The sequence below is a fragment of the Cygnus atratus genome, chromosome 7 (assembly GCF_013377495.2).
Source record: "Cygnus atratus isolate AKBS03 ecotype Queensland, Australia chromosome 7, CAtr_DNAZoo_HiC_assembly, whole genome shotgun sequence".
NCBI lineage: Eukaryota > Metazoa > Chordata > Aves > Anseriformes > Anatidae > Cygnus > Cygnus atratus.
The window spans coordinates 25,994,537-26,007,193 of NC_066368.1; the positions used below are offsets into that span (position 1 = coordinate 25,994,537).

Consider the following 12,657-nt stretch of genomic DNA (forward strand, 5'->3'; position numbering starts at 1 on the left):
AAGTGTCTATAAAAAGCTTCAATGTTAAAAATGGAAACCCCATTGGCTCAGAGAATACAATTTTGACTTTTTCCCTATAACATTATTGCTTTTGTAACAACTGTGGAAGGGGAACTTGCAATTTTGAAGAGGGAGTAAACCTAAGTTGAAAATGCAAAAGCAGAGATCAAGAACTAACATTCACTGAAGGATGATTAAGTTGCTAGACAGGTAATAAATGAAAACTTACCTATGATTAGAAAGAATCAGACCTGTTACAGATAGCACAAGAGTACTCAGGTACTCTGGCCTGATTCACTTAGCAGCTGCTGCTTTGAACACAGATAACTTTAGAGATTTGTATTTTGATTTATGTAGGAGACTTGTGAAGCTCTGTTAGGAAAAAGACTGTGGAAGTGTATGATGCTCCAATTACATTAAGTCTTAGGACAATCATTTGGTTAATGGCATCGATATAGGAGGAAATAATAAATAAGCCTGTGTGGAAGTCACTTTAGAAATGAGTTGGCTAGATTCCATCTCTTCCTTGCAGTCTGCAGCTGACAGCGGTGATCACAAAGGGTTCTCTTTGTCCACGGCTTTTATTTTTTTCCAGGTGTTTTGGGGACAGCAGGTTTGAAAGGAAGGCTTTTAAATACAGTTCTCTGAGGAGGTTTTCTGGTAAATGCACTGGCACATAAAAAAATGAACACTGTCAAAATTTGGCTGATGGCTGCTTTGATGTACATTTGGAACAAGGTTAGACAAACAGTCTTTCTTGAATTCTGGGCTTCTATCAGAGACGTATCCTTCAGTGGAGCAAGTGGTGTGAAGCAATAGGTAGATCATAAAGTATTTTCATTATCATACCTAGTATCTAATAACTGTCATGCTTGTGCTAGACTTACTAATAAAATAATGTAATGGAAAATATCCTCTATCTCATCCTCAGAGTGAAATCTGTTTAATCCTTGAGTAGTAAAATTAGCAAAGTGATAATAGTTATGTTCAGGTATCAATTGCTTCCATAGTGTTGTGGTTTAACCCCAGCAGGCAGCTAAGTACCACATAGAGTGAAGTGTTCATTCATGTTCCCAAGGTGGGATGGGAGAGAGAATCAGAAAGGTAAAGATGCGGGAACTTCGGTGTTGAGATAGACAGTAGGCAGAACAAAAGCTGTGTGTGCAAGCAAACAAAAACAAGGAGCTGATTCACTACTTCCATCAGCAGGCAGATGTTCAGCCACTCCAGCAAAGCAGGCCTTATGAGGGTTTCTTGGGAGGACAAACACCATCACTCAGAATGTTTTCCCCTTCCTCCTTCTTTACCCCAGCTTTTATGGCTGAGGATGACGCCATATGGTATGGGACATCCCTTTGGTCAGTTTGGGTCGCCTGTCCTGGCTGTGCCCCCTCCTGGTTCCTTGTGCACCCCCAGCCTCCTTGGTGGCAGGGCAGCACAAGAAGCAGAAAAGTCCTTGGTCTGTGCAAACGCTGCTCTGCAACAACTGAAAACATCAGCGTGTTACCACCAACACTTTCATCAAAAATCTAAAACACAGCATTGTGTGAGCCTCTACAAAGAAAATTAAGTCTATCCTAGACAAAACCATGGCACATGGCAAAGTAGCATTGGGCTTATTTTCTATTGAATTTACATACAAGCAAAAATTATGAAAAAAATGACTGGATGGGATTAATAGGACTTCACTAATTCATGGAGAAAATGCTTCATAACTACCTCTGCTCTGCAGTTGTTGCAAGTCTTGTAAACTACCAATGAGCCGCTTACTTGGAGAGTTTATCAGAAGTGTTCTCTCTGTATTTGTATATGTACACACTTAATATATGTTGTGTGTACATGTATAATTAAGCAAATATTTGTAAGAGCTTTTCCATATATTTATATTCCATGCATATATACAAGCTAAGGAAAGTTTATGGCTGTTAGAGAGGTATGTTTTGCAGACTACATACAAACACACGTAATTTAGGATCTCTTGTATTACTGATGAAAAATAGGCAAGTAGAAAGACATTTATTCTCATGTCATCCATACTGATAAAAGTTTGGCTGCTCACACAAGTGATATGCTCATTTTAGTTCCATGTATGGTGAGTTTACTTTAGGTGCAGCTAAAGGGATTAACCAGTATTTATTTGTATGGGCAGCACTGTTATTTATTTTCAAACTTGAGCCTCAAAGGATGGTTAGCATTTGAAACAGTGAGCAGGTGCTTCTGCCATTGTTATTAGATTGCTGATTTCGTATATTGTTTTTTAAATGTCCAGGGATTGCTGTTACTGAACTAAATACTTTTTCAACATTGGTAGAATGTTTCATGATTGATGCTTTAAAATACTTCTATAATAATAACAAAAGGTGAATCAAATCTTTTGGTATTCAAGGTGTTAAGATAGTTTTCCTTTAATACTGCAATATTAAAAGATTGTATTTTAAAGGCTGGTCAGAAACTGAATATAGCATTGGAAGAACTGCTGCACAGTTCCTTAGGAATTCACTGATAATCATGACAAAAATGAGAAAGCAACCCGATAGTGACATCCTAATAAATAATGGCAGTAACTGGTAACAGTGACTCAGATTTGTAGCTGTGGTGGCATATGGGGCTTAAAAACCACACCTGAAAAAAATGTTGTATCTATAGCAGATTTCCCCAAAACACAAAATAACCAATGGTATTGATTTCCACTGAATGCTGGGAAACACCCATGTTGTGTATGGTAATAAGGGTGTGTGTCTGCATGACAAGAACTGTGAAATACAGTTGGACATGAGCGGGACGAATGGGGTATGGTTCACTTGTTTTTTCTTTTCCTTTTTTCCTTACAATGCTGTAATTTTGACGGCATATTCTACTACTGATGTGAAACCTGTGTGGACAGTGGCTCAGAAGAACATGCTTTATTAGCTGCTGTGTAGTTCAGTTCTATGTGTAAGATCACCATAAAGTTTTTGCATTCCTCATTGGGGTTTTGTGCTAGTGAACTGAGTTTTTTTTGTATTAACTGCCACGAGCCAAGAGCTAGCTGTCAAATTTTAACTTCTTGTTAGAAGTATCAGTTTATAAATTGGCTTTTTAGACTATGATCATTGAAGCCACGCTAAATGCTCCAGAAATAATGTCGTAGTGTTTTTTTAAAGATAATTAAGTTGTTATTCCCAATATATTCTCTACCAGCTGGCTGGTTTATGTGCAATAAATACTTGCGTTTACTTTCTTTTGTGGATGAGTAGAACACCCAAATCCTTTTTAATAATATGACCCAGTATAAATATAATTTATGTTGCTTTCTTCCTCTTGATATGCCATAGCAACTGATGTTAAGTGGCTGGTTCTAGTTCTCTATCCCCAGATTTTACATGAATGAAATAAGGGTCAAGGCTTTTTTCTTTCAAAGATGAATTAATAGAAATTGTTCCCAGAGAAAGGTTTGTCATTTACTTCTGAAAGTGCTGATTGATGAAAAGGACGAGCGTGCATGGATTCACAGGAGATCTAAAGGTGAGCAAAGGCACTGGATCTTCCCCTCATAGAGATGTGGAGGGAGCACCATTCCATAGACAAGCTCAAACCACAGGCTGGACTGAAATTCTGACATGGCTTTTGCTTTCCTTGTACGATGTTGCTATCAGTTCCCTTACTGCACAAAGAAGTGGACTGATTTAGGATGACTGGAATGGCATTTAATAAAATTAAGCCATTTGTACATATAAAATGTGTTCATTGAATTCTAGGACTAGCTCTGTACTTCATATGACACTGTCCATGATCTGGCACAGAACAGAAGGATGCTTAGTGAACTTAAAATAAAGCATGTCTTGAGATATCTGTATAACACTTTCCATTAAAAATCTTCTAGGAGCATTCCCATATTGCTGGCAGCTCAAGCAATGCCTCAGAGAATAGTCTGTTAGAAACATTGTATTGGTGTGTGGAGGTTGTACTGGATGGCGAGGAATGTGGAGTGGGATGCTATATAAAAATAACTTCTTTATGGATGTTAAAGAGCACTGTTAAAAAACACTCTAATTTAGACAAGTAATCTGTGTTCTGGTTAAAATTTTGTATAATTCTAATGCTGAATGCTCCTCAGAATTCTAAAGTGTTGAGTTTTGGCCACTGCAGCCTTTGTCTGTAAGGATAGAAAGCATTTTGAGACTGAAGAGGGAAGTGTGGGAAGATGCAAAATTGATGCCTGCTTGGCTGAAGCCTCCTTAAATAGCAGTACTAATTTTTATACCATGAGGAAACTTTTATAACAAGTCGTGTCAAGAGTTTACAGCAGGACTAATATGACAATGATATTTCCATTGTATTTGCTTTGATCTTAGAGAAAGGATGTAAAGATGAACCATATTAAGTATTCTGTCAAACTTGATAATTTTGCACATTCTCACTATGCGTGCTGGGCTTGCCTGCCCCTATCTGAAGCAGGGGAAATCCTATTGTTTATTCTCAATTATGATATTTTTAAACTTTGAAAACAATATAAATTTACTTATTATAGAACTTAAACTACTATTGTCTTTCTGTTTCTTTTAAACGTAGGTTACAACACTAGTGAACTGTCCCCAGAATCCTTCCAGTAAGAAAAAGGGATGTTCCAAAAGGGCTCGTGTCTTGTTAGCTTCTGTGGAAGAAGCCACTTGGAATCTGTTGGACAAAGGGGAAAAAATTGCCAAGGAAGCGATTGTCTTTAAAGAGGAACTTCATGTAGCACTGGCTGATGTCCGAAAAGAGAGTAAGTGTTATGATAAATAACTTTGGCACCATAAGGAATTAGCTTACCAAAGCAAATTTGGTATCAAAATGAAGCTGGGATATCCATGAGGAATGTCTTCGTGTGCAGTGTCTGAACTGTAAATAGTCTGATTGTATGCTCTCATATACCACCGGTATACAAGGTAAAACATACAAAGTGGACCTTATCATGAAGAAGCACTGATATCAATGGCAGTATTGCCTGTTTTAATTTTTTTCTAATGAAGGTAGGATCCCCCTTGTCAATTTTATTGGCTGTTAAGCACAAGTTTAAATTGATGCATACTTCAGTGCTTTTCTTGAAAAGAATGGTTTTCCTGAATCAGAGATGATGGCCTTTTCAGAAGGAAGCTTTTTTTTTAAATAAAGACATTCTCTCTTGGATGCAGTAGTAAGGATTTCATTAAGGAAGATGCAATAGGATTGTTTGGAGTTATATTTTGAGACGTTAGTAGGAAGTAGGAGGATGATTGACTCCTTAAGCTACTCTGTTTTATCTCACTGTGATTGCGCAGCTTATCTTTGGCCAGTTCTTGCCATGCTCCATTTCCTGATGACCTATCTCAGTGTTTCCAACCAGGCTCCCACATCATTAGTCACATTCTTTCAGGCTCTTTGTTTCTTTGTTGATTTTTGCTTTCCTCATGGATAATCGGACCTAGTTGGGTGATTAATAAACTCAGGTTTGAATAGTTGTAAGTCGGATGACAGACATTTAAAACAGCTTCCTTTGGAAATTGTCCTTGAAAATTGATTCAGGAGAAGGTTTTGAAGGAAAACGGGGACAGAAAAGTAATGCTTTTAGTGCCTGGTCATTTGGCAATGATATCCTTTAACCAGCACTCTATGAGTTTTAGAAGTGAGTGGTGCCCAAGTGTTGCCTGGGATCAAACTAAGAGTGGCTGATGAGTCTTCTCAAATGAGCAGCAATAAACAAGCAAAGAATTATGGTCTGCAGCAGAAAACTGTCAGGCTATAGTATTGAGTGTGCTAGTAATCAGGATTGGTTTTGTCACCCAATAAAGTGGACTTGAGTCACCTTTTCACTAAGCAGTGTAGCATGTATTATGTTATGTGACAAGTTGTGCCTGAAGGACTGTGTTGGCCATTTAAATCAGGTCTCTGTATCACCCTGCCCTTACTAAAGCTGCAACTTCAGGATTTTTTTGGTGATGGTGTTTTTTTTTTTGGTATGTTGTCTTCCTCCTCCGTGTGGAGTTGGAAAAATTTCTGAGTCTCTGCTGTGGTTCAGGCTGGTCACTGCTAGCTATTGGCTTCTTCTGGATTCAGAGATGGTTGCATTTCGGAGTCTGATCTATATGTATGGTGTCTGAGATACCCTGAGGTAAGGTACTTTGAGATTAAAAGCATTATAACCAGCTGTTATCATTGTTACCTGCCACACTGATCAGCTGAGCTTTTTGAAAAATCATTTATTTTGGAATAGTCTTAAAATGTTAGCCTATCGATTCCAGGTCGATAACACAAGACAAGAATAAAATATATAGTTTCATATTGATTTTTATACCTAGATAATGTAAAAATATTTCACATTTTCAATTTATTTATTGATTCTCAGCCAAGACCAGAGATGACTACAAAAATAAATAATACATAAAGTAGATTATGTACACCTCATACATTTTAAAAGAAAGTTAAATCAATGTTATTACCTATCATTATGCAATGACAAATTGCATTGCTTGCAGCCCCATCTTCCTCCAAGGATTTGCTGAACTGTTCAAGTTAATTTTAAGATGGTGAACAATCATACAATAAATAGCAGTTTGTTGATTTTTGCAGGTATTTTTAGTGCTTTGTAGCTGTGCGTTATTTTAAATTTGCAGCATGTAACATCACATGTAACTTTGCCTGTTGCTGAAGTAGCATTCTGCTGCTGTTAAATGTCTCCTGTTACTTCAAGCTCTTTGAAAGGGTTTGGGTCACAAATTCTGATAAACTGTGCATGCAGTCACCTGCCATTCATGCCATTATTTTTCTCTGGGTATATTTTTCCATGATGATTGGCAGATACTCATATGCTTTAAAATCAGTTATGATTTTTTGCATGTTGGCTGCAGCGTATTTTTACTACATACTATAATTTTGAAACAGCCTAGGTAATTTCACTCAGATGTGAACCAAACTATCAGACCTAGAGTTGTATAGACAAACAACTGGAAAGAATAATAAAATCTTTCCTCTTCTGACATTTTTATCTTATTCACTGAGCTTGTTAAGGGGGAGACTGTGACATTAGAATTATACCCTTACTACTTTGGAACATTTATGGCCAGTGCAAAAATGCTGCTTTACTACTTTTGGAGCTCCTTAATAGAGTTCCTTTTAGAGGAGTGATAAACTTTTTTCAAGCTGCTGACAAAAATCCTGTTCGTAATAATATTTTGGGGAGTAAAGGGGCAAATTAACAGGATAAAACTCAAGAGCAGAGAAGAGAAATAGAAGATGATGTATTTAATACATCTGATGTACTAGTGACTCATCTAATGTCTTTAGAAACAGGGGTGTGGTTATGGCTTCACTGACTACAGTCTTGACAAACAGTGTCAGTATATGAAATTTTGGTCTCAAATTCAGTTGACTCTTGTTAGTGACATCTGAAAGCAAGTTTTGCTATGATGGACGGCAGGTATATTCCCTGGGTAAGTCTAGTTTCTGTTAACCTCTGGAAAGTTTTACAGAGGAGTGATAGTCTTGAAGGTGTTCACCTTAATACAGAGGTCTGCTGCATTTTTCTTTGAGGTTCAATTCAATAATGTACTTTTCAAGGCCTGCTTCCATACACATCTTGACTGACCTTCTGGAACTCTACTAAACTCCTTGTCTCTTCTGGTCAGGCCACAAGTTAAGGTTCTCCATTCTGGTGATGTGAATCAGGATTTCCTGCGGTGATTTGGCTTGCATCTCCTTATAACGGCACCTGCAGTTGTGTTGTTTTTTTGTTTCTTTGTTCAACCAAACACTGTAAAGAAGCCTTCTGTTTATTAAAGAGATGCAAAAAAATGTATCTCTGGCTTTCCTCTTGGGTATCTAACAATGTTTTTTGACATGCCATTGAAATTTTGCTATGTAAGCTGGCCGGAACTCTGGAGAAAATAAACGTTTCAAAGCTACTTACTAACAAACTGCGAAGGGAGAGAACTTGAGAGTAAAAGTAATAGCAATACATTATTTTACCTACACAGTGCAGTTCTTTTGAGCTACAAATATTATTTTATCTTCTGAATCTATGATAGTTACAGAATACAATTGGTCCCTTATAGTGTTGCTTTGATTTTCCATGATCTCCTGTTGAACTACGTTTTGTTTTTTATAGCAATTAGGTTTTATTAAATACATTCCTTTGGAGATGGCTGACTTGCCTGGAACTATCCCTAGGCATGCATTTACTGTTGAACACAGTAGTGCTGATATGTTTTTGTTTCTTGTTTGTTTGCTTGAGCACACACAGGCTATTTGCTCAACTTCAGGAGGTTTGGAGGTTTCTTTGTGTTTAGGTGTTTCAGTACTTCACACTAATCTTATACAAGCCCTCACTGGAGAAAGCAATTTGTACCAAATATTTAGCATGTAAAAATAGTTGCAAAAAATAACCAATGAACAAAAAAGCAAATGCTATTCTTCTTTATATATTCCCGTACTATTTTATAACTGTATGAAGATTGGGATCAATATTTCCTGTTGATAATGGCAATTGGTTTAAAGCTTTCTGTGTCTGGTTAAGTAATGGCAGGTTTTATTTGGAAACAGTCAAGCTAAAGCAGGCCTCTGCAAAGAGTTTAAAACTTCTGACTGGTATATCCCACATAACTCAGATTGTACGTCATGTGGAACAAGGTAGATAAGGCTGCAATTTGCCAGGTCCTGCTTTTTTGCCACCTAACCTTACCCATAAAAGTGGCCTAGAAGAAAGCTGGAGAGGGCCTCTATCAGGGGGTGTAGCCAGGGAACCAGGAATAACGGCTTTGAACAAATGGAGGGGTGTTGTGGTTTAGCCCGGCTGGCAGCCAAACACCACACAGCCGTTCGCTCACCCTCCCCCCTCCCTCTCCGGGATGGGGGAGAGAAACGGGAAAGTGAAGTCTGTGAGTTGAGATAAAGACAGTTTATTAAGACAGGAAAAATAATAACAATAATAATAATAATAATATTATTAATAGTAATAATGTGTATGAAATAAGTGATGCACAATGCAATTGCTCACCACTCGTTGACCGATGCCCAGCCTATCCCCGAGCAGCCGGCCCCCCCTCCACCCCGGCTAGCCACCCCTATATATTGTTCAGCATGACGTCAGATGGTATGGAATACCCCTTTGGCCAGTTTGGGTCAGCTGTCCTGGGTCTGTCCCCTCCCAGCTCCTGCTGCATCCCTAGCCTGCTCGCTAGCAGGACAGAGAGAGGCTGAAAAGTCCTTGGCTTGGTGTAGGCATTGCTCTACAACAGTTAAAACATCAGCATGTTATCAGCGCTCTTCTCATTCTAATCCAAAACATAGCACCCTGCCAGCTACTAGGAGGAAAATTAACTCTGTCCTACCTGAAACCAGGACAAGGGGAGATCTAGATGAGATGTGACGTGAGGAAGAAATTCTTCACTCAGAGCACAAAGTGCATGTGGGAATTAGGGCTGAAGATGCACCTTGCTTCTGTTCTTTTCCATAAAGAATAGAATGAAATTGCCTAAAATAAAGTGTTAAAAATAGACCCAGGGCACAGGATGGGAGGTGCAGGGCAGTCCCCGTAGCCGAGGGGCAGCCTTTCTCTCTGGCAAGCCAAATGGCCCAGGGAAGCTAGTCCCAGAAAAGGGGCCCTCAGCCCCCTCAACCCTCCTCCTTGTTCACGTGAGGGCATCTTCCAGGCCACTCCCAATACAGCCGCGTTTGACCACATGTGGGCCACTCCATCGCAGAGGCTTGCTGAGGTCACAGTGGCCACCACTGCCCCGCCTTTGCTGCAGGCCCTATAAAACAGGCCCCCTGCAGCTGGCCCACCATTCGCTGAGCATCTAGGCCCTCTGACTGCCAGCTTGTGCGGCAGGAGGAAGACTAGAAGAGCAAGGCGAGCAGCAGGCCTCCTTGGTGTGTGAGGACAGCGATGCCGTCTGGTGAAGCACCAAGAAGGAATGCACCTGAGCAGAAGGAGATGTGTCGTGGGCGGAGGGATAGCGCCGGCGGCACAAGAGACACCAGTGCCCAAGGGACCTCTGGCACCCAGCCCACAGACACATACAGGCGATACCACTGGCACCGCAACGATGCGGGGAACAGGCCGGCCCCTCACACACCCAGCGACAGGGGGCCTGGGCCTTACCATAGGAGCAACGGTGACGTGGGGTGAAGGTGGGAGCATCAGGCAGACAGCCGCGGGGAGCAGAGGCGTGCCCATAGTCTGGAGCACAGTGCAGGACCCAGTAATGGCCATAAACCAGAGGGCACCGTCGGACCCATGCATGAAAATGAAGCCGACGGTGGCATGGGACCGAGGTGTGGGACTGGATGACCCCCCGGTTCAGTACCCTGACCAGAAAATATCCCAGACGGAATGTCAATCCCGTCTGGGCAGTCCCGGGCAAGGACTGGCTTAGCCTTCTGCCCAACACCATGGAGCCCGTGGAGCTGGATCCACCAGATGTGGAGGAGCAGGTGGAAGTGGATCCACCTTGGCCAGAACAGGCCTGGGACTACTGCGGCATGTCCTTGTGCTATGCCATCTGAGAGCACCACCAGCATCGCAGGAGTGCCCAGTGAGCCCCCTACTCGTTGCTCAGGCTCCATCGCAAGCATTAGCTTGGAGCCACCAAACACCATGGACATCCCGCAGGCTTGCCTGCAAGATGTCCCGGCAATAAACAGCTCTTGCCGATTCTCAGGGGTTGTGTGGGTGCTTCTTTTTGGGGGGGAGTGGGCTAAAGTTGTGCCAGGGGAGGTTTGGGTTGGATATTAGGAAGAACTTCTTTACCGAAAAGGTTGTTAGGCATTGGAATGGGCTGCCCAGGGAAGTGGTGGAGTCACCATCCCTGGAGGTCTTGAAAAGACGTTTAGATGTAGAGCTTAGTGATCTGGTTTAGTGGGGGACTTGTTAGTGTTAGGTCAGAGGTTGGATTAGGTGATCTTGGAGGTCTCTTCCAACCTAGGTGATTCTGTGATTTATTAAACGAGTCACCAGGCAGGCCTGTGTAGGCTGTTGATAGTCTGCATCACACAGGAATCCAGTAGTCTGGTAACTGCAAGGATTTCCTGGTGATCTGGTTTGGTGCAGCTTTGTTACAGAGCACTCATGTCCATATTTTTATTCTAAAATAATGTATTAATACCAACTATAAGTATTCAGAAAAAACTCTTGCCATTGGATTTCATGTATACAGCATTTCAAGAAGTTGCCTTCTGACTTATAGTATGTTGTAAATTAATTGTAAAATAATTGAAACCTGTAAGTTCAGCCATGAACACTTCTGACACTAAACATCAGGCTATAATTAGTGTCCCAATTCTGATGCTTAATCAATTTGGAGACAAAACAGTGATGCAATTTATATGGAGAAACACTATCTTAGGAATGTATGTTAAAGTCCAGTGTCATACTTGCATTTACATTAAGGTGTGATTCTATTATAGTTTTCAAGCAGTTGTAAAGGCGTAACTGAAATGTTTGGTATTTATTGCCATGCTTACTGACTATATATGGTCAGAGACACAACAGTTGTTGCCTCCGTTGTTTCCATCTATTGCAGTGTCAGTGTTACATGGGTTTAGCTGTTATCGTGTCTCAAGTGTGTTCCTAGATAAGCCTTACATCACACATAGTGAATTGAAAGCATGTTACTTGTTAGAGTTATATTTTGAGCTTTCAGTTACCTTCCAAGAGGAAATGGTGTGGAGTGGGGATGGGGCACACCTTTCAAATGTCCATATTTAGTTTCTTTTGACAGCAAAAAGGGAAGCAACACAATGGCAGAGAATAAACTACCATTCACAGATTTAGGAAAAAAAAAAAGAAAAAATGGGGAGGGCACTGTAAGGGTATTTACTAAAGAAAGGGAATAGTGCTGACTTCTATTATACTGTATTCTTATCCCTCCCCCCCCCCCAAAAAAAAAAAAAAGTTAATGGGTTTTGCTTTCTCATCCTACATTAAGAGGTACATGTATGCCTTGCATCTTGGGGACTTGGATTCTTGGAGGCAGAAATTAGAAAAGTGGCTTCAAAATCATGTGTGGTGTACACTTGTTCAGTGTACCCTAGCAGAAAAGCTTCTGACAGCTCCATCACTGGGCTCAGATGTCCCTGAGTATAAAAAGGGAAATGAAGAGGTTGGTGTAAGGCATGTGGGGGGTGTATGTGGTAGCTTTGATTACACATGAGGAAGATCAGTATGAAATGCGGAAGTAGAACTTCCTAATATACAGCAGTAAAATAGTTGCAATACAACAGAATACAATGTGGTAAGAGCCTCTGGCAGGAGAAAAATGTCCTGTAATGTCTGCTGTAAGATATTGCGACAAGGTGATTTATCATGGTATTGAATATTTAGAATATGCAGGAGGTATCCATCTGCTTAGCTTTGACACTGATGGTGCTAGTTTCAGCTGCCTGGCTGTAGCAGATAAAGATGATATCTGGGGGAGCAGAACAGGCGATCATACTGGCCATGAGTATTTTTTTCATCTTTTCTTTTTAGCAGGTGTGGGTTTTATGTTCTGATGTGATACTGATTCCTAGCCTTCTCTGGTTTCTGCAGGCATAAGCGGAATGCTAGTGTAAATCAAGGTTTGTAAGCTTTCAGCTGTTAGTATAAACCATTGATTTTTCTTTTGTTTGAGACTAGAACTCCTAAATGACAAATGGCTTTTGAAGTACTTGTAGAGGAATCGC

General features: G+C 40.5%; 1 protein-coding gene across 1 annotated transcript in view; it reads left to right on the forward strand.

The window, feature by feature from the left end:
* Positions 1-12,657, forward strand: part of CTNNA3 (catenin alpha 3) — a 467,780-nt gene that overhangs the window by 12,951 nt on the left and 442,172 nt on the right. The window contains exon 3 of the mRNA XM_035543318.2: positions 4,552-4,744. Within this exon, the coding sequence (XP_035399211.1) occupies positions 4,552-4,744 (193 nt within the window). The remainder of the gene's footprint in view (positions 1-4,551; positions 4,745-12,657) is intronic.